At 30.2% G+C, this 20962-nt stretch overlaps 1 protein-coding gene across 3 annotated transcripts; it reads left to right on the forward strand.

The window, feature by feature from the left end:
- The first annotated feature begins 1893 nt into the window (after positions 1 to 1893).
- On the forward strand, positions 1894 to 14765 carry LOC106677867 (uncharacterized). Of its 3 annotated transcripts, none has more exons than XM_014416043.3 (13): positions 1895 to 2047; positions 2142 to 2181; positions 2757 to 2971; positions 4918 to 5004; positions 6937 to 7060; positions 7690 to 7817; positions 10813 to 10962; positions 11046 to 11169; positions 12263 to 12474; positions 12616 to 12766; positions 12843 to 13049; positions 13143 to 13361; positions 14491 to 14765. In XM_014416043.3, exons 1-13 carry the CDS (start codon positions 2021 to 2023, stop codon positions 14706 to 14708), a joined length of 1902 nt encoding a protein of 633 aa, XP_014271529.1. In that variant the 5' UTR covers positions 1895 to 2020; the 3' UTR covers positions 14709 to 14765. The 3 variants fall into 3 exon arrangements, with proteins under 3 accessions (XP_014271530.1, XP_014271529.1, XP_014271531.1); XM_014416045.2 differs by having other exon boundaries at positions 1961 to 2047; positions 2782 to 2971; positions 14491 to 14764; XM_014416044.3 differs by lacking the exon at positions 4918 to 5004 and having other exon boundaries at positions 1894 to 2047.
- The last annotated feature ends 6197 nt before the right edge of the window (positions 14766 to 20962 follow it).

A 20962-nucleotide genomic window follows, 5' to 3' on the forward strand; every position in this document is an offset into this window, starting at 1 on the left:
GTTTGAGAGGAGGAGATCTGGGAGGTGATAAATATGTCAAGGATATCCGGCCGTTCTTTTAGGGATGTAGGCTAATAAGTAGGATTTTTGGGCGAGAGGATAGCATATGTATTGGAAGTGGAAACTCGGGATAAGATATTACCACGGGGGTTGGTTGAAAAAAAAAAGTTTTTTATAATTTCAGTAATTTTGTATGTTAATGTTTCTTGATATTGCTCTATATACATTTAAAGGTTATTATAAATGCTTTTTTTTTTTTTTTTTGTATACATAAGAAAAATATTGCTGATTCCATTCAATGAGGTTATATGTATTTAAGATTACAAAAGCCAAAATAAGCATTCAGTAAAGTACGTCATCATACGTAAAACACACACACATCTAATAGAACAACAAAAAATATTGTATATCCGCAAGCTTTGTGAAATTAAACTTATTAGAAACATGAACTTTCGTTATTATTTCTTTTAGGTTTAATAATAATTTCATATGTTGTAATATTCATGAATGTATTATTATAATCAATAAAGATTACTATAGAAACTTCTGATCCACTAAAATCTAACGTCTTACTCATAACATCTCTGGATGGCGTTTAATAGCCCAGAGAGTTGACTAATGATTGGACGATGTGGAGGAGGATTTGAAGATTTGGAATGATGACATATGGAAAGAGAAAGCAAGAGACCGTGTAGTACAAGAGCTGGAGAGAAAAAGTCAGTTATTACACCCCAATTTTCGATTAATTTAATGAAAACTATGTATAATTATTAGCCTAAATTTATGAGTCTGCCAAGTATAGTTTGAAGGAATAAAAAACGGTGGCTATTTCAAAACGTTAAAAAAAATTATTTTTCATTCGGAGCTATATATCTTTAAAACTACCAACAACATTAAAAAACCTAACGTAAATTAGAGTTATTAGGGCTCATATTTTAGAAAATTTACTGTACGTTAAATGACAAATTTACTGTACTCTTAGGTTTTCTAAGTTGTTTGTAGTTTTAAAGATATGAAAAATACTTTTTTTTTAACGTTTTGGAATAACCCCCGTTTTTTATTCCTTCAAACTATACTTGGCAGACTCATCAATTTAGGCTTGTAATTATAGATAGTTTTCATTAAATTAATCTAAAATTGGATGAAATATCTGCCTTTTTTTCTCCTCTTGGGCTCATGTACTAGTATAGATTAGTTGGCTGAAGTGGAGGCCTGGTTCTTGCAGGACCATAGTGCCATAATGATAATAATAATAATTTACACTTACTAAAATTGAAGCTCCACTAAATTTTTTCTCCTAAGGTTGTTTTTATTATTTTGTTTTAATAAAACCTAGGAGTAATTTTTAAAAAAAATTTTTTTTTTTTTTGGCTTTCATTATTTGTTTTTCTTATGACATAATAAATTACTTTATTGTGGGTTAAGAAAATTATTAATAACTTATAACAACACTTTAAAATTGGTTTGTGTTACTAACTTTTATTGAGTGAATGATGAAAGTTGTACATCGAATTGCGAATTAATATTTAAAATGCTTGGTACTAAAGGAAATTAAAGGAAACATAACAAATTTTCAATCACAAACTTCTTTGAATATTGAAAGAGCAGATCTCCATCAAATTTGGACATATTTAATGAGCTCATAGACTGATTGAATTTAAGTTTTTTATTTTCAGTGGTACTCAGCAATCCATCAGATCAGATCATCCAACAGATCTATCTATTTTTCTATTAATGAAACACTAGCATAAACAAACAAAGCATTTATATAAATCTAAAATGCTTAAAAAATGTTTAATTTGGATAACTCAATTCACATGCTAATCAGTGTTTAGTTTTATAAAAAACAAGCTTACTTCAATGGTTTGACCTTAATCATAGACATAACCCAAACATTTACACCACCAATTTCTTACACAACTGCAATTTAGATAAATTTAATCCTCTCTTGCTCACTCTTTCTACACATTTAAGTAATGAGGATTTTCCACAGTGTCTGCAGTTAAATTCCACTGTTAAAATGTTGTGGATTTTAATTTGCCTCATGGTATGCGTTTTAAGTAATTTATTGGCTATGAAATACTCATCTGAGAAAAATTTTGTTTTAATTATTAATCAAATTGTTTTAAATAATATTACAGGAAATTCTAGCTGCCGTAACAATCGGTGCAAGAAAAGAGAGTAAGTACTGTTGACATTTTTTCCAATCACTTGTCTAATGTAACACCAGATACCAACTTACCTTGAGCTGGTTGATATGTTTCTAAAATTCATTATTGCTTATTCTTCCAAATTTAATTCTATAATTAAACATGATTTAATTTAAAAAGTATGCTTTTAAAAGCTAGATGATTCTAAAATAAATTTTAAAAACTTATAGGATTTTTGGAAACTAAAATAATGTGCCTCTAGTACTTATGGAATTTCTAATAATGTAGAAAAACGTATAGGAATAATTTGATCTTTGACATAAACTTGTAAATGTTCGAATTATTAATAATATCTTAGTAGGAATAGTTCTTCTGCTACTATAGGACACAATTTGAAAATCGATCTTACCTTAATTGTGTCATCATAAGAGAAAGAATTTTAGTTAGGAGGTAACATGTCTTCTATGAATTGCTGGTTACTTTTTATAATTTAAATATTTCAAAGAGCATTGCAGATAATTTTATTTGAAACTTTAAATTTTTAAAATAAACTATTCATTATAAACTTTCATTGAATTTATGATGAGAATTATTTTCTTTGATCAGCCAATAATTATGGACCTTGCTACAGAGAATGTGATACAGTACCGATGACATGTGAATACGAGTTCAACATCACATTAGAAACTACAATGAATATCAAGTGTTCAAACTGTCCTTTTGTTTCTGAAGATTGTTTAAATGATGGATGTATACCGGCTGGAGGTAATATCAAGACAGTCACAGTTGCAAATAATATGATACCTGGGCCTCCAATAATGGTATGTATGAAAAAAATTGTTTTAACTTGCTTGAATTTAAAAAAAAATTAACAATAATGAGAATGATAATATATTGAACCGATAACACATTATGTGGGGTCTGTCGGAACCATTAACAATTATTAGCCTACTTTTTATACCATATCATATGTTCAATATAATGTATTTATTACTGCACTTATTTATTAAAATGAAAATGGATTATATAATCTAAAAACAGGTAATAATAAATTAGTTTAGAACACCAAAATTTAAGACAAATAAATATGAGTTTTGATTTAGAGATTTAAGGATTTATAACAATTCAAAAGGATCGAATAGAATTAAGAGATTTATAATGTTTGAATCAATGTTGTTTACAGAAATACCTAACTAAGCCTTATCTTATTATAGTTAGCCAAACCTAAGATGCATATAATGACTATGTTCTTCTGCAGTAAAACCCTCTAAAATATGTCAGAAAAATAATTACCATTTTTTTTTTTATATATATAATCATTAAGAAGCCCTAACTGCTGTAGTTAATAAATAAAAAAATGATTAAATAAAATTATACTAATATATAAATCAAAAACACGTTTAAAAAATAACTATTATTGTTTTAGTATTGAAAGGAACATTAAAAAATTATTATTAATAATTTCTAAACTAAATCACTAGCTAAGAACAATTTTTATAAAAAACATTGTGCTTTAAGGATACCATATTCACTTTCATACACAAACATAGATATATGCCTCCATTAGTTAATTTCAGTATGTACACTAAAAGTGTACTATCAAAAGTATTATTGTTTTCCATTTAATAAATATGTTTTTGCAACTATATCTTTATAATCTTTTTAATATTAACTTTAAATAGGTTCTCAATAAATAAAATCACTAGTCAAATTTATTTTACAAAATATATGATTGGAGAGGGAAAATTTTAGATTCTTAGGTGCTAAAATTATTCAAAAGTCTTATTGTTTATTTGCATCAACTGTTTACATTCTCACTTATCCTCAATATAATTTTATGTCCCCAACATTTCTTCTTATGTACGTAAATGATATCGAAACTAAAAAAAAAAAAAAAAGCAATGTTTAAAAGAGGCCATAAAAGAAAAAAATCAAACATTGAATTTTTTTTTACAATAAAAAGAAAAACTTTCCAAAAATTATTCAGGACCTGAAGATATATCTGTCTACTATCGGAAATATAATAGAAGGAAACTGAAGTAAAAATCAGCTGCATAATGATGAAAAAAGTCCAAAATTATTAAATGTTAGAAATTTTAACCTCTATCAAGACAATGACCTCAATACATTGATGTAATCAATGAATCATTATGGAAGATTTGCCCTAAAGTTCTGAAGACCACTCCCAAATCACCCGATATGAATTTAACTGGGCATTTATTTTGCCACCTGGAAAGATAAATCAAGATATATAATATTCAAATTTGTTCGGTTTTATGAAAAATTAATTCTTGGATGGAATATAATTGGAAGAAAGATAATTTTTAAATTAGTTAAATCTACGACTGAAAGGCTAAAATGTGTAATTAAACAATTAAGTTTACTTACCAAGTAAGTATTGAAATATTTTAACAAAATTAATTAAAATCTATATTTAATTTAATCAAGTATTTTCAACTTTTTTTTGTACTTACCTTTTTGATATTGTTTTTTTGATATTACATACTCTGCTCTCTATAATTAAATTTCCCTAACTAAATTTTGATTATTTTGAAAACCATAAAGTTTTACATATTTTTTTGTGCCCCAGGCCGGATACGAACCGACACCGCTAATAGACATCAAATTGGTAAGACTATGTCTTAACCACTGAGCTACAGGCGGCCCTAATTTCATTAAGATTAATTTTTTCTATCTTTACGATTTTAGTTTTGCTTACAACACAGATTTATATTTTAATTTATTTGTATTTAATTTGCTTGTGCAGGTTTGTGAAAATGATACAGTTATTGTGAATGTAATGAACAGACTCTTGACTGATACTGTTTCAATTCACTGGCATGGAATCCATCAGGTCAGTGATCAGATCTAACCTAAAATCATTTTGGTTACCAATTTACTCTTCAAAACAAAACTTGAACCTAACAGTTCATTTTGAAATCTCTTTCAATTTATCCCTAAAATATTATAAGAGAGATATATTAATTTTTAAATACTTTATTATTAATTTTTCATATTTTAAATTATTTGATTATATCAGACTCATGGTAAGTAACATCTCCTATTTTTTGTATTGTTATAACTTCTGCTGGAAAACTAGTAAATAATTTGTTTTAAAGAAAAATCAACCATGATTAATCAATATTTTCACTGAATGGTTAAAAAAGAAATCAAAAACAAACTTATAAAAAAATTAATTGTGGCAGTCTTGGGATTGGCTGACAGAAGTGAAATTTCTTGAACTGAAATAATGTATTAAAGTTTTATTGATAATGATCATGTGTTCCCTTTTGTAGTGTAAGGTAGAAAATATTATGTTCCATAATAATAATGCAAATTGCAAACCATCACCAGAAGTTAGGTTTTTAGGCGTTCTTTTAGGCGAAAGGTGTAACTTTACCAACCATTTAAAGGAAGTTAAAAGTAAAACTGTTTTTCGCTACAGCTGCCTCAATAATATAGCAGTAACGACCTGGGGCCTGAAATATAGGTGCAGAGAAATATTATACAAAGCTTCCTTCTTCCCAATCGCCCTCTATGCTGTACCTGCCTGGGGAGAAAATCTCACGTACGCACATCTTAAATTATTGGAACAGGCACAAAGAAGAGCTCTATTACTTGTGACTGGAGCTTATAGGACTGCGCCAACTTCAGCCTTGCAAGTAATTACGGGTCAACTGCCAATAGACCTTCGAATCCAGATTGCCATCGCCAAGTACAATAAAGGCTTGCTGGCCCGTGTTGGGTCAAGTTGTTTCGTCAGCTCTAGCGGAAGATTCGAGGAAGTTTCTAGTAGAATCGACGACATTGTCTTATCAGAATCGCAGAGGAGGTGGGATAACTGTTCAACTGGAAGACTGACTCATGAGTTCCTCCCAGATGTTAGAAAAAGGGTCAAAAATGAATGGGTTGAGACAGACCACTGGACGGTGCAGCTTCTTACAGGGCATGGCAACATAAATTCAAAGTTACACTTCTTCAAAAAAAGGGATGATCCTAACTGTAACTGCGGAGCCGTGGAAGATGTAAAACATATTATTTTTGACTGCCCTATGTACACTTGTGCCAGACTCGCTTTAGCAGGTGAGTTCTCCTTGCTTGATTGGCCGCCTAAGTCTCTAGAAGAACTCGTGGCAACTCCTGATATGTTTGGGGCATTCAAAAAGTTTGCAAAGAAGGTTTTCCAAATAAAACCATGATTAATATAATTACTGGAGAAGTTTGTCTGGGGGTGCGGTCAGCAAAGAACAACATAAATAAACAAAACCATATTTATTTATATAAATAATATAATTATATCATTAATCTATGGTCAACTATCTACACCTCATTAATATAATTAACTATATGTTTACAAATGTAAGAATCATATGTATGTATACATAGCAGACCCACTTGAATGTAGGTAGGAAGTTACTGGAGCCCTGTTTAGTGGGAACAGCTCTCCAGTTGCAGGCAACCCATTAGCTATGTTGTTAAAATTAGTGCCCTACTGTTGTAAATATTACTCAATGCCTCACTTTGGTTCAGAGATATTTGGACCAACGTGAGTGCAGGCCTGAACACTTGGGAACTTTGCTTCCTGTGATGCAGGAAGCTTGGTGACCGAGTCCTTTCTTGACTGAATATTAAAGTGTTAGGAAGTTTGGAACGTACCGCTGGTATAGGGTTGCCCTAAGGTACAGCGGGGGGAAAGAAGGATAAAAAAAAAAAGAGAGAGAGAGAGAGAGAGAGAGAGAGAGAGAGAGAGAGAGAGATGAATTAATGATTAAATATACTTTTTTAGGTTGGATCATTTTTTATGGATGGATTGCCACAAATTTCACAATATCCAATTTTTCCTGGTGACCGATTTGTTTACAATTTTACAGCATCTCCAGCTGGAACTCATATGTGGCATAGCCATTCAAGTAGGTATTTCAAAATTAAAACAATGTAAAAGCAAATACTGAATGTATTTTTATCTATGAGTACAGACCCAGTTGTCACTTTCCTATGTTTCTATTAGCAAAATGTATACTTATAATTTTTACAAAATATTTACAATTCAAATTGTTGGATCTATATGTGTATCTAAGATGAGGATGTCTTTTCAGATTCCAAAAGTAACTCAGAAAAAAAATTAAATAATAATATATTTAAATAAAATAAATAATAATATGATTTTGTTTTGAAACTTTAATAAATACCAGTCTGAAAAAGTCACTTTGGGGGATAATTAAGAAAGCCAAGGCACAGGATTTTTGACAGACAAAATAAAAATTAGTAACAGTGAAGTGACTGAAAATGTTAACTTGCTCTGATAACATGACTTATACAAATCACATGTAAAATACAATCAAAGAGAAAACATCCAAGATTAAACTTTTCAAACTTATTGCCAAATTTCTAAATTGGATATCCTTACAGGATAATTCAGGTAAACTACCTTTTTTTGCTTAGCTTTATCTCAATGTAAGTAGGGAGGAGTTACTGACACACACTATATATGTATATAATTAAATATAAAAAAATAATTATTTTTTATCTTATTGATTAGGTTTCCAAGAATCTGATGGCTTATATGGAGCTTTTATTGTGAGGCGTAAAGAACCTGTATCAGTCAGCTCACTTTATGACTTTGATCTACCTGAGCATACAGTAACTGTTTGGCACTGGTATGATAGGGTAATTTAATTGATAAATAAACATTTTATGAACCTTCATTATAATACAAACAACCATAAAAGAGTTGATGTAATAGTATTTAGAGCTTTTAAATTTTTTTTAAAAAATTTTGTTATCGGAAATGGAATTTGTATTTTTTTTTTTTTATTTAGTAATAAATATTACTAGACACATCAGGCTCCTCCAATCATGCAATTATTATAATTTATTTTTAAGTTATAATTGGAAATATAGAGAGGTGAGATAATAATTTATAGTAGAATCTTACTTAATCAGCTCTCTGGATTAATTGGCAGCAAAAAAAAAGTTGAATAAATCTTTCACACAGTTGACAGCATTTATGGTATCATCATAACTAAATTATTCCAATTGTAAGGTCATTAACTTACACTTACAAAGAGAGCTTTTTTCTTACTATAGCAAATCTTCTACTGTGAACGAACAGAGCAAAAGACTGGAGTGTGATGATAAGCTGAAAGCATTTGAGAGGAAAATAATTTCAGCCCCTAGATGAAAATGAGGTTCAACTGGCCTTAGAACAGTTGAATAATAATTGTGTCCTGAGATCAGATAGTCTATCTGCAGATTGTTCAAAAAAGGTGGTAAAGAACTGGTGAGATTTCTGCATAATCTTTTCATCAACATTTGGCAAAGAGGATTACCCCTTTTTAAGGATTACCCAGCGAGTGGTATGAAATGGTCATATGCCCTATATTTAAAAAAGGAGATGTCCTGGAATGCTGTAACTACTGTGAAGTCGAGAGCTTCTCAAGAGTATTGTTTGACAAACATCTACTCTTTACTCGAAATAAAATAGGCTGTTATCAAACAGAATTTATGCAAGGAAAGTCAATTACCAATTAGATGTTCTTTTTAAGAAACTTAATGTAGGGGTGAGAGAATTTAGGATTAGATTGATAGATGATGCACCACTTATATGAACATATCAAGAGAGGCCATGACAATGTTTCCTATGAGGAATCCTATGTTGCAATGCTAGAACTAGAGATCCCACAGAAACTTATATGCTTGGTCAACATGACAATGAAGATGAAGTGTAATGTATGAGTTCAAGAAAGTACATCCAAGAGATTTTGCATACACAAAATACTCAGGCAAGGTAACTGCCTGGCCTGGCTTCTTTTAAACTTCTAGCCTAGAGTGTGCACTGTCCATATCCAAAACTAGGTGGATGCAACAGTATTCAACAGATCAACTACGATCCTAGCCTTTGCAGAAGACATCAAATTGACTTTAATGACGTTTGGAGTGATAAGGGACACCTTTCTCGATTTACAAAGGGAGATTGCAAGAATGAAAGTAGTTTTAAATGAAACAAAGATGAAGTACATGCATGCGAATCTATCTGGCAAGGTCAAAGTGACGTACAGGTTTATATTGATCAGCACACCTTTGCAGAAGTAGAAGAATTCGTGGAACTTGATGATGAGATGAACTCCAGAAACTCCATTAATGTTGAAATCCATTGTCGGATAATGGCTGCAAATAGGTGCTACTATGGATTCCAGCAGCACCTTTAGAGCAGAGATATCCTATGACCAAAAATGTACGCCTGTATATGACTCTTATGAGACCCGTGTATACTTATAGATTGAAATACTGGACACTTCTGATAACTCAGGAATTGGCGGATTTGAACAACAAATCCTTTATAGAATCTATGGGGTGGTTTATAATGATGTACTTTGGAGACAGTGCACTAATAACACAGTGATACAGTGACACTTATTAAAATGATGCTGGAATTTTCACTGTTATTAATATATGTTGATTACTGTGGAAGGGACATCCAGCAAAAATAACCGAAGAGATAATTCCGAGGAAGATGCTAGACGAATGGCTACACAGACAGAGGCATGCCATAGATCTAGGCTGGGCTAATGAGATGACAAATAATGCTCAGTCCATTCTGGGCATCCTAAACTTGAGAATTGCAGCTCAGTAGAGAAATAACTTATGGTCATAGTTGCAGACGGCCTTGCTTCCCTGTGGGGTGTTGTTCTGGTTAAGAAGAACTTTTAGCTAATTAAAATAAGTCAGAAAACGCTAAGTTCAGTGGAAGAACAAAAAAACTCATTTTGTGATTACTATTAAAAGCCGAATGATTATTTTTACACTTAAATTAAACCATGTATCTGAAGAAATGTCTATTTAAAGCTATAATATATTGGGATAATAAGTTAAAACATCATTTTATATAAATATAAACATAGTCTCTTGATTAGTTTTCGTATTGTAATTTATTTTTTACATAAAATATGGATTAAATTGATTTTTTTTTTCAAAACACTCCAGTTTGATCAGCTCTTCTGCTTAAACAGTAATATCTCAGTCACAATTTAGATAAATAAGTGTAGTACAATACTTGTAAATGCTAATGTTTTGATGAATAGAGAATATATTCTTTATATAAGCTTTGAGAATTCTGAATTTTAGTCCTAGATATTTGGGTTGGTTGGTTGATAAATATTATCATGAGTAGTAATAGAGGTAGTGACATCTCTTTTAATGTTTATTGCAATACAAGTATCTTTCATTTTATTACTCACTAACTCACATATTCACACACACACTAGTATTTTTTTCACCATTAGCTCTGAGATGAAAATAATAGACTGAAATAAAATAAGAAAAACTGATTATTATTATTTATTATTCCTCATTGAATTATTACATTTCATTAGTACCTTATCTATCACGTAAGTCATAACACTTTTGCTTAGTTTACTTCTATGACTTTAATTTAAACAGGGCATGAACTTATTTTTAATAATATTTAACTGATTAATGGTTAAATACTATTAGAACAGGGTGTCTATCATGAACATTGTTTTGGTTCAATTTTTAATATTTCGACTAAGCTTACTATTTGATTAAGGATTTTTAGTTAAAAACACATTTCCTAAAAAATGTTTTATTATATAAAATACTATTTTTTTTTTGTACCATTTAAAAAAATCTTCTATGTTTTTAGCCTACATCTGATGTCTTGACTTCAATATTACATAGAAATGGTTCTGTTAATGGATATGGACTCTTGATAAATGGTAAAGGAGGTCATGTGAAGTTTCACATGAATAATACCAACATAACAACACCAAGAGAACAGTTCAATGTTAGAAAGGTAATTTTTTGTTGCCTTTTGTTGGAAATGATTGGAATCGCTAATTGTTGACTAATTAATATTTTCAAATTTCAATATTTTAGGGATTCAGATACAGATTTCGATTGATTCATAATAGTGCTATATATTGTCCTATCCAAATGTCAATTGATAAACACAAAATGAAAGTGATAGCCAGTGAAACTTCCTTTTTTGAGCCTTTGGAAGGTAAATATAACAATTATATTGTGTACAAACACTTTGGAATGAGGTAAAGTATCCTATGATATTATAAATTATTTTTCATTAATTAATTTGTTTATTTTTAACTTCATTTCTTCATTCTTACTTATCACAGTATTCACCAATATCAGCAAATATGATGATAATAAGAAAGTTATAAAAAATAAGCCATGAGGAAGGGTAGTGTCCAGCAGCAGTTCTTCCTGGTTACAATTTACCCTCTTAATTCACTAAAGGAGATCTTTCATCAAACTCCTTTTTAGTCCCCTCCTAATGGTTATGTCATATTGCCATGCTCATATTGTCAGTCTGTTGTTATGTCCATAAACCTTATTGTGAAAACTGAAAAAATAATGCTTAAGTTTTTATCAATAGTTGGTGTAACTTTGTATGTATAATTTTGTTATTTTATAGGAGCTTAAAGTGACAAAATTCATTATTTTTCCTAAAACTTTAGAGTGTAAAGATTTTAGTTTTTGTAGGTGCATCTTTTTTACTGAAACCTAAACCTGCGAAGCATATATCCAAATATTTTTTATTTAGCTATGTTTATGTTTTTAAGTTTCAGTAAAAGTTTTAGTTTCAACGATTAGATAAAAATATAGTACTGTAATATTAGTCATTTTTTAAGAGCCTTTCTATTCTTTTTGATGCATGAGCCCCTACTCCTCCTTCAGTCAAATGTTAGTCCAACGTTCTGGGTTCATCTGAAGAGTTTGGTTGTTGCTGATGTGAACTAGTGGACAGGTGTTTTAGTATGATCATTATTTGTTGTCTATGATTTAATTCCATTTTCCAGAATAAAAACCATTTGAGCAAATCTAGTAAGTGATCTTATGCCAGTGAGGCAAGTCGGGAGTTGTGGTTCATTATTAAAATTGTTGTACCATCAGCGTAAGTAGCAGCCAATGTTTGAATGGTGGGAGGAATGATGTATACAAAATATTTAGTAAAATAATTAGTTAAGAGTGTAAAAATAACAACCAGTAACAAAATAATATAACTCAAATTAAATTATAAATATAAATTAAATTAATAATAATTATTTTAATCTTATTCTCAGTTGTTTTTATTGCAGTTGACAGCTTAATGGTTGGAGCAGGGGATAGGTTTGATTTTGTACTAAAAGCGTTTGAGGAAGAGAGTTGCTATGCTATGCGGTTCAGAGCAATTGGAGATTGTAGAAAAGATAAAACTAGTGTTAATGAAGTGGCATTTCTTTGTTATGATGGTAGTACCTTACCTTCGTCATATACTTTTTCTTATGAGGAAGCTGACAGGAATGGGATAGTAAGTTAGTCTTGTTTGATTAATGTATAATAAATTTAAAAAAAGATAATATGTCACTAATGACCATAAAAAAATAAAACTTTTGTTGTTTTATGAACCATGTTAAAATCCAGAATGAGAACTTTATTATTTTTTTATTAGCTCCTCAACCCAAATGAAGTTGCAACTTATGATTATTCAAGTAAGTCTCTGATTTTCCTTTCTGACTTGAATTCTACAGAAAATGAACAAAACTTTTTTTATGGGAAACCAGACGTTAAGCTGTATGTTCAAATCCATTCTAGAAACTTTGGTAAATTCAGTATTTAATTTGTTTTGATAAATATCTCAACTTGTAACAATAATGGTAATGAGTATTTGTATTTCAGATAGTGCTAGATTCCCTGGAGCTTGGCATCAGTTTGATAATATCAGCTTTATGTATCCAGGAGTTTCATTTTTGGAAAATAAGTTTAAAAGCCCAGAAGTATGCACACGTGAAAATAAAGACAAATTTTGCAAGGATGATTTTTGTAAATGTACTTATTTACAAGAACTGCCTAAAAATTCTTTAGTTGATGTTTTTGTTGATATTAGTAGGTTTTCCTTTTTTTTTTTTTTTTTTTTTCTTTTTAAATGTTTACTTCAATACACATGCTGATATTAACATTTTTTTTTTTATATACCAGCTAAAGATAGAAATCAAGATCATCCAGTTCACTTACATGGATATAAGTTCTACATTGTTGGTATGGGACTTCTTGGTATCAATGAAACATTAGATGATATAAAAGATAAGAATGAATATGATTTAATAGAAAAGAATTTGAAAAATCCTATATCTAAAGATACAGTTTCAGTGCCAAATAAAGGATATGCAATCGTTAGATTTTTTACTGATAATCCAGGTAAATGTTTTTGCAGTTAATTTTTTAAAAATCTAACATAATAATCTATAATTAGTATTTTGACTATTGAATAATAAAACTCGAGGAAGGTTGTTTGGGTAATATTACTAGAATAAAACAGTGAACATGATTTTTTTTTTTTTAATGCAAGGTTGAATGAAAAATAATTAAATTTATTTCAAATTTGGTCTACATGATTGTTCTCATAGAATGAATATTTTACAAAAGAAGGGACAATTGCAACGATTTATGACCTCTTGAAGAAAATCATCAATACTTTAAGTGTTGTGTCTTAGAAAGTACTGTACAGAGCCCTTCTTGGTTTCACACTACAGAAAATTTTACCAACTTTAAACACAAAATGGCAAACCTTTCAATCAGACTTGTAGTTATTATTATTTTGTAACTATTGGAAAAAAAAGGTTCTAATTTCACTTAAAATCCAAAATATCTTCCTTTTTTCTACAAAAGGAAACTTAATGAGTTACAAATGTAGGTTTTGGTTATCATTTGAATCGAAATTCAATTCTTAAGATAAAAACATACAATTTTTTATTATTATTACTTTTTTTTACCTATTTTATTATTCAATTTAAAGTGAAGATTAATTATCCTATTAAACTATAGTTAGCTGATTTTTACTTTACAGGGTTTAGGTGAAGTTTGTTGTTTTGTGGAGCTGTAAGTAAATGGGGTTATCTCACGCTAGAACTCCACATAAGATTTGCACCTGAAAATGACTTTATTAACCGAAATGTTAAATGTTGCATTGCCGAAAATTCATTAAATTTTTTAAATATTGAATGCCGATAATTTAAATGTTAGCAACATTTAAATGTAGTGAAGTGATATAAAGCCTACTTTAGTTAAATAATTTAAATTATACATCTTTCATTGATTTTCCTAAAAACCAAACTACAATTGACAATGATTAGATCAAAAACCTCTATTTTGTTTACATAAAAACTAGCACCACCAACATGATGGTAGGTAGCAGTGGAGAAGGATAAGATATAAATGAATTAAAAGTGACATCTAAAACCATTAGACATGATGAATAATTATTAGGAGTTCTTTTCATTTTTTTTTTCAACTTTGTTAAATTAATAATTTAATAATTTTTTTCCAGGATTTTGGCTACTTCACTGTCATATAACTAATCACATGGAACTAGGAATGGCTATGATTTTGCAAATAGGATCCCCAGAAGAGATTCTAAATATGTGTCAGACATTTCGACAATGTGGTCATTGGTATGATTTGAAAGGAAGCAGCATGGATTTAAAAAGTCCAAGTTTTATTGTAACCTTACTATTTCCTTTACTTGTATTTTATTTATGCTCATGAAGGTTATTTTATCTTAATAAATTTTAATAAATTATCACAATGCAAATTATTTTTCCTTTATGGAAATAATGAAAGTAAAAAAAAACTGTGAATGTTAATTCCTCTTGTTTTGTGTCTATTATGATTGATAAAAAATATACAATGCAAAATATATAGGGAATAGCACAACTCAAGCCAATATTTCAAACCACAGAGAATTTCATATATATGGTGATATGTTTAATATCTTGTTAAATAAAAGCATTAACTGTAATTGAACAGAACACAGACTTTGGTAATTGAGCAAATTAAAGTGAATATCATCAATAATATAAGAAAAAGTTGATCAACTTTAATAGAAAAGGAAGATGGTCTGGGTGCGGTACAAAGACAAATAACATTAATTTGTGCATTTATATATGAAATTAGTTTATTTATTTTTTGTAAATTTCAATATTTTAAATATTTGAACATAAAATTAATTTTTGTTAAAAGACCAGAACAGAGCAGTCTAGATAAAATAAACACTGATCGCTGAGCACTTTAACTAACTATATAAAATGGCAGTGAGAACTTGTAAAACGTGTTATTTTAAATCCAAAAAATGAACTAAGTTATAAAATCCTAAAAAAATAATCAGTAATTTTTTTGAACATAAAGAGACAGCAATTAAACTTTAAAAAATAAAAGAGACTCTTGTTTATTTCAATTTTAATCAGGTATCTGGCATTGGAAAAAGAGATCAAACAGTTCTTTCTCAGAAGCTACCAAAATTAGTCCTATGTGGATCAAAGTCAAGTAGAAGTTATTTTTAATGATTGCAAAATTCATTAAATGTTAATAATAATAAATAGACGGTATGATTAAATATTATATATTTATATATTAAATGTGATCATGATCAAAGTAACCACAATAATAATTGAAAAAAAATATTTAAAGTCAATTTAAGTGGAGTTCTGAAGCAGAAATAATTATAAGGAATTATTATAAAGAAGTCATCTCATTCAGCCGTGAACTTCAATCAATATCCAACCACCAAATATTTTATAGTAATCATAAAAATTATTTGATATTTAAATCAAAATTTATATTATATCTCTTTAATTTTAAGTTTTTTTATAATTTGGAAATTATATTTGTTCATATAAGAAGTTATATAAATGATCAATATTTATATTTATATATTGACTTATTGTACATACTTTATTTATTGACCTCAATATGCCCCATAGTTTCTCTTTGATAAAAGGATCTAGAAAAATACTGTTTTACTGAGGTAATTTAAAGAACATTGAAGGTGAAGGGTCCTTGGCAGTATTCTGTGTTATCAGAACAGCAAATGTTTATGAAGAAAAATAGATGGCTTCATTAAGTCATTTATTCATCGTCCGCAGCAGTTGAAATAATAATAAGTGACTGTGATTAATATTGTTTTTTATACAGACAGCATAGCTCATTTAGCTACCTCTCAATTACTATAAACTCAATCAGGAAAAGATGGATCAGGTAGATAAAATAGATATTTTTGAGTAACACTCACCAATCCATGGATATCTCACAAATGATCAACTGGAGCTATGTTGCACTTTCTTTAAAAGGGGATTGGCCCATACATTATGCAAGTTAGAAAAAATGAGTATTTGGTACCATCTCTAAGGTGGGGTAAGGGAAAGTATTTATTCCTAAACAAGAAAAAGTTCTAAATTATTTTCTTTCGGCCACCTAGTAAAAATGCCAGAGAATCGCCTACTGAGAAGGATGCTGTATCACTTGGTATAAGGAAGAAGACCACATCTGAGGTGGCTTTTTGGCATGTATGTGCACCTGGGCTGACTGGGAATATAGAGATGGAGAAGACTTGTAGCTCATAGGGACATGTGGACGAGGATCACTAGTCATCATTATGTTACAAATTTATAATATATAAATAATATAATATAATCATTTATATATTATAGAAAAAGAGAAAAACTTTAATTTAAAAAAAAGTTTGTGCTGTCCAACTGCATTGGGTTCCTAATAGCACAGCATACTTACTTAAATCTATTTAGACAATACTTTTTACATAATATAGGCATAGTCAACTAAATAATAAATAATGATATTATATGACTTTTTTTTTTGTTTTATCACTTTGGTTATTTTTCTTCTTCTTTCTACACTCTACTTTATTTTTTTTATTTATCCCTTTTTTTCTATTTTTTTTTCAACCTTTTTTCCATATTTTCTCTTCCAACCCAATGTATCTCTTTTTCCCCCCTTATTTTTCCCTTCTTTAACATCAATTGAACAAAACTGAGAGAGAGAGAGGGGGTGGAAGGAAGGAAGGGGGAAGTCAGCAATCATAAAAATAATAAAATAACCAGTAAAATATGCAATGTATGTATGTCGTCCTTCGCCTGGATGATTTTATTACTCATCAGTTTCCATGCATGGTGTGGTGGATAACTCCTAGGGAGTCAAGTATTATATTCTCCGCCATCTTTTACATGTCCTGGATATCGAGATGAAGCTCCTAGTTGTGTTGGGTATTGTTCCATGAGCTCTGAATCTGAGGCCTCTCAGGTGAAATCTCTTTCTCTGAAGTCCTCGTGGAACTTTTCCTTAAGAAAAGGGATGCATTTATCGAAAATTTCATTTTTTTCCCTTTCCACTTTATTTGCCTGGTCAAAGTCATTATTTTTATATCTTACAGTGGGATCCAGAATGATTTCTGGCTTCCCCGTCTTAGGAAAAGCGACAATATTCGTATATCGTGTGGATTCACACAGTAGACCTTGTTGAAGCATGCAAAATCTCTTTCTATTAGGAGCTTCATTAACACGTAGTTTACATTACTCTATGATGTCGGCGTGTTATGAGAAGAGAGTTGTTGGGGCATTTCCCCAGTAAATGTGCTGGAGTTCTGTTCAGGCTTTCTGTTTGATTTGCAACAGAGGGACCCAACTTCTCTATCCTGTCCGCTGATACCTGGGTCTCCACGTAGGAGTACATAATTTATATTCAACTTTAAGGCACTGGACCATTCAGAGCCCGTAAGTAATTGTTAATCATACATAAACTTGTTCGCTTTCTGGGTTTCTTTGAAATGGTATACTCTAATGCCTTACCACCTGCAATTGACTCATTCCTCAAATGTATTTTCACGTTGTGACTGCAGTACAGCTTTCACACTCCGATGTCCCTTATCATCGCCCGATCTATCGGCAAATTCAGCAATCTCAGCTGCATAATCGAATGTGGACTGGAACAGAGCATTATGTACATTAGACAACAGCTGAGCAATGGACCAGTGTTGCAGAGGAGGCTCCTATTGGCAGCAGATTAAACCCTCAATATCTCCTCGGATCGTAAATCGCCGTGGTGTTCGCAAATGGCCCTATCATGGCTTTTTATATAATATTATATATTATTATTTATAAGAATATACCTATTATTATGTTATAAATATTAATATATTATATAACTAAAAATTATTCATAGCTGAGTTGAGACTTTAGTTCCCTTAAAAAAGAAATGAAGTCTGTATTTTGAACACCTCTTAGAAAGGAGAATATGAAAAATTAGATTTGCATTATAATTTTTTTTTTCTCTACACGATTGGCATTGGTTGATTTTCGTCATTTCCACAAAAAAACGAAAATTCGATATTTTACTTAAACTTAGCTATATATGGAATATATAGTAAGGGAAAGTTATTGGGTTCCTGTAAAATTTCAACTGCAGTTTTCGACGGAAATTCACGTTTTGAGGTCCCCTGAGTCCAAATAACTGAGTTTCACAAAATGGTCTCTGTGTGAATGTGAGCCTAGCCCAAAAATGAAAAATTAGCAACAAACTGAAATTGCATATTTAAGGCAGGTATATGCCTGGAATTAGACAACAACTTTTTCGATAAAATCAACTGACCGGAAGTTCCAGAATCGGAATTGAATCGGTTTTTTACATTGTATTAATTTTCTCCAAAATGGCTCCTACGATTTTGATTAAATTCAGTGAATCAATTAGTATTTAAATGCTCTTTAATATTAATAGGCCTTATCCTCAATAATCTGACAGGGCTTAAATGCTGAATTTTTAAACAATCTTCCTCCAAAGTACCTTTTATTTTGTTTATTTAAAAAGAAATAACCAGTTCTCATTGTTAACAATAATAAACAATAAACAAATACAAACTATTAAAGAATTTTGTGATTAACTGAAATAGAAGAATTGCAGAATATTACTTCGAACGGAAAACCGCGACCGGTTTTTCCTGAATGCGTTATGCTCCGTTATCTTTTGTCAAAATGTTTTATTTTTGGTAAGAACAAAAATTATGTTCGTTATCATCACCTAGAGAAACCCTTAAAAACGAATTTTTATAGCAACAGAAAAATACAATTTTTTGGTCCATAATTTTTCCTTTCCTGGTATTTAGATTGTTATTCTCGAAAATCACAAAAATAGCAATAACTTCACTAATGTACATGAAATTTGGGGACGTCAGTAAATTATTTAGTGAAAGTTATGTGATGCGCGCATCGCTTCAGATTTTTATACTTTCTGTCGTTCTCACGTCAGCGCCATAAATATCGTAACAGTTTATGGAATTTCATATGCTGTTATCTAATATAATAACTTCCTTCTTAGTCAGAAACGAACGATAAGATTAAATACTATTCTATGGAAGAGATCTCTCACTGTTGTGGATGCATTAAGACTTAATAATCACTTTCAGTTCAGTAGGTTTTTATTTCATTTCTTTTTTTTTTTTTAATGAGCTCGTATAAAAATTTAAAAACGTTTTATCTGATTTACCAACTTATGGAAGAAAAATTTACCAATCTAAATAGCTTATAAACGCTATTTAGTTTTGTAAATAAACTAAATAGTGTTTATTAGCTATTTAGAATATAACCTTGAAAAAAAAATTGAACATTTTTATTAAAAACTTTTAACATGTTTGTCCCATTACTGAGTCTATAAAAAGGACAAAAACACACACCATCTTATTGTTAAGAATCGAATAATTTATTATGCAAAGAATATAAAAAAGTACAGTACTTACGTTTTACGTGTATAAGACTCAAAATTAATCATTCATGAACATTTCTTCGTAGTAGGTTGTATTCTTGCTTGCCTTTCCCTACATCAGTTTGTGCTGCCTGTCTATGACAGGATGCGTGATAATATGATTGTAGAATAATTATTTCATATCTCGGCGGTGTACTTCGATTTTTTGTTCTTTAAGCTATCCAGTTGCTCCAATTGCTCACTAAATCGCACAATTTTAAACTTTTATAGGTGAGGCTTCTTCTGACATCTGAAGTATACATAGGTATTATACATGTTACAAGCACTTGTCTTTCATAATATAGACCATTACAGAAATATTGTAACACCAATATTTAAGGGCCGTTTGCGGCCGAAGGAGTTGAGGCGTCGTCCTAGTAACCTCAGAACTGCAGTGGCGCCCATTCGAATCCGGCCTGAGAGGGAATTGAATCATATTTTGTGACGGTCCCATAGAATAAAAACTTAACCCTCACAGCATGGATTGAGCAGGCCCTCTGAGGCTAGAAATGAACAGGGAAGATGTAATAAAAAAACACCGATATTCCCTTAAAATAAATTCCTAATTACTTTTACAAAATTTTCAAATATAACTAAAGTTATTTTAAATCCACAATTAAGGCACTTATGATTGTTGTTCAAAAAAAGTGACTGAGTTTTATTTCAGCCTAGTTACAATAAAATTGCTCTGCAACTAGGTAGCATTCAGTGTTAAAAAGTTTGTATGCATACTAAAGGGGTTTTCCCAGTAAATTTCTTATCTCTGGAATAGAGATCGATGTTAAATCCCACTTATCTTAATTTGTCCATCAGCCATTCCTTTCTGGTCTATATTATCTATTTAAAATAAAAAAAGATTTATTTTTTATCCCTTCCATTTTCTTACCAGAAGTCACATATCTGAAGTGTCCTTTTTTCTCCAATTTTTCAATAATTATTTACACTTCATACAGATTAACAGTTTTCAAACTTCGTAGGTCAATCAAAGTCAAAAATCTGATGCGGTGCGCACATCACATAACTTTCACTTACTAACCGACTTACGTCCCCAAGTTGTGTGCAGATTTGTGGACTCGTATTGAAGTTATCGATATTTTTGTGATTTTCGAGAAAAATATTGTAAAATCAGGTAAGGCGAAAATTATGAACAAAAATATTTATTAATTAAATCAATATTATATCCAAAACAGTCTCAACACTTTATTTATTCATTTGTC

Source organism: Halyomorpha halys, unplaced genomic scaffold (genome assembly GCF_000696795.3).
Source record: "Halyomorpha halys isolate HHAL.00 unplaced genomic scaffold, Hhal_1.1 Scaffold110.1, whole genome shotgun sequence".
Classification (NCBI taxonomy): domain Eukaryota; kingdom Metazoa; phylum Arthropoda; class Insecta; order Hemiptera; family Pentatomidae; genus Halyomorpha; species Halyomorpha halys.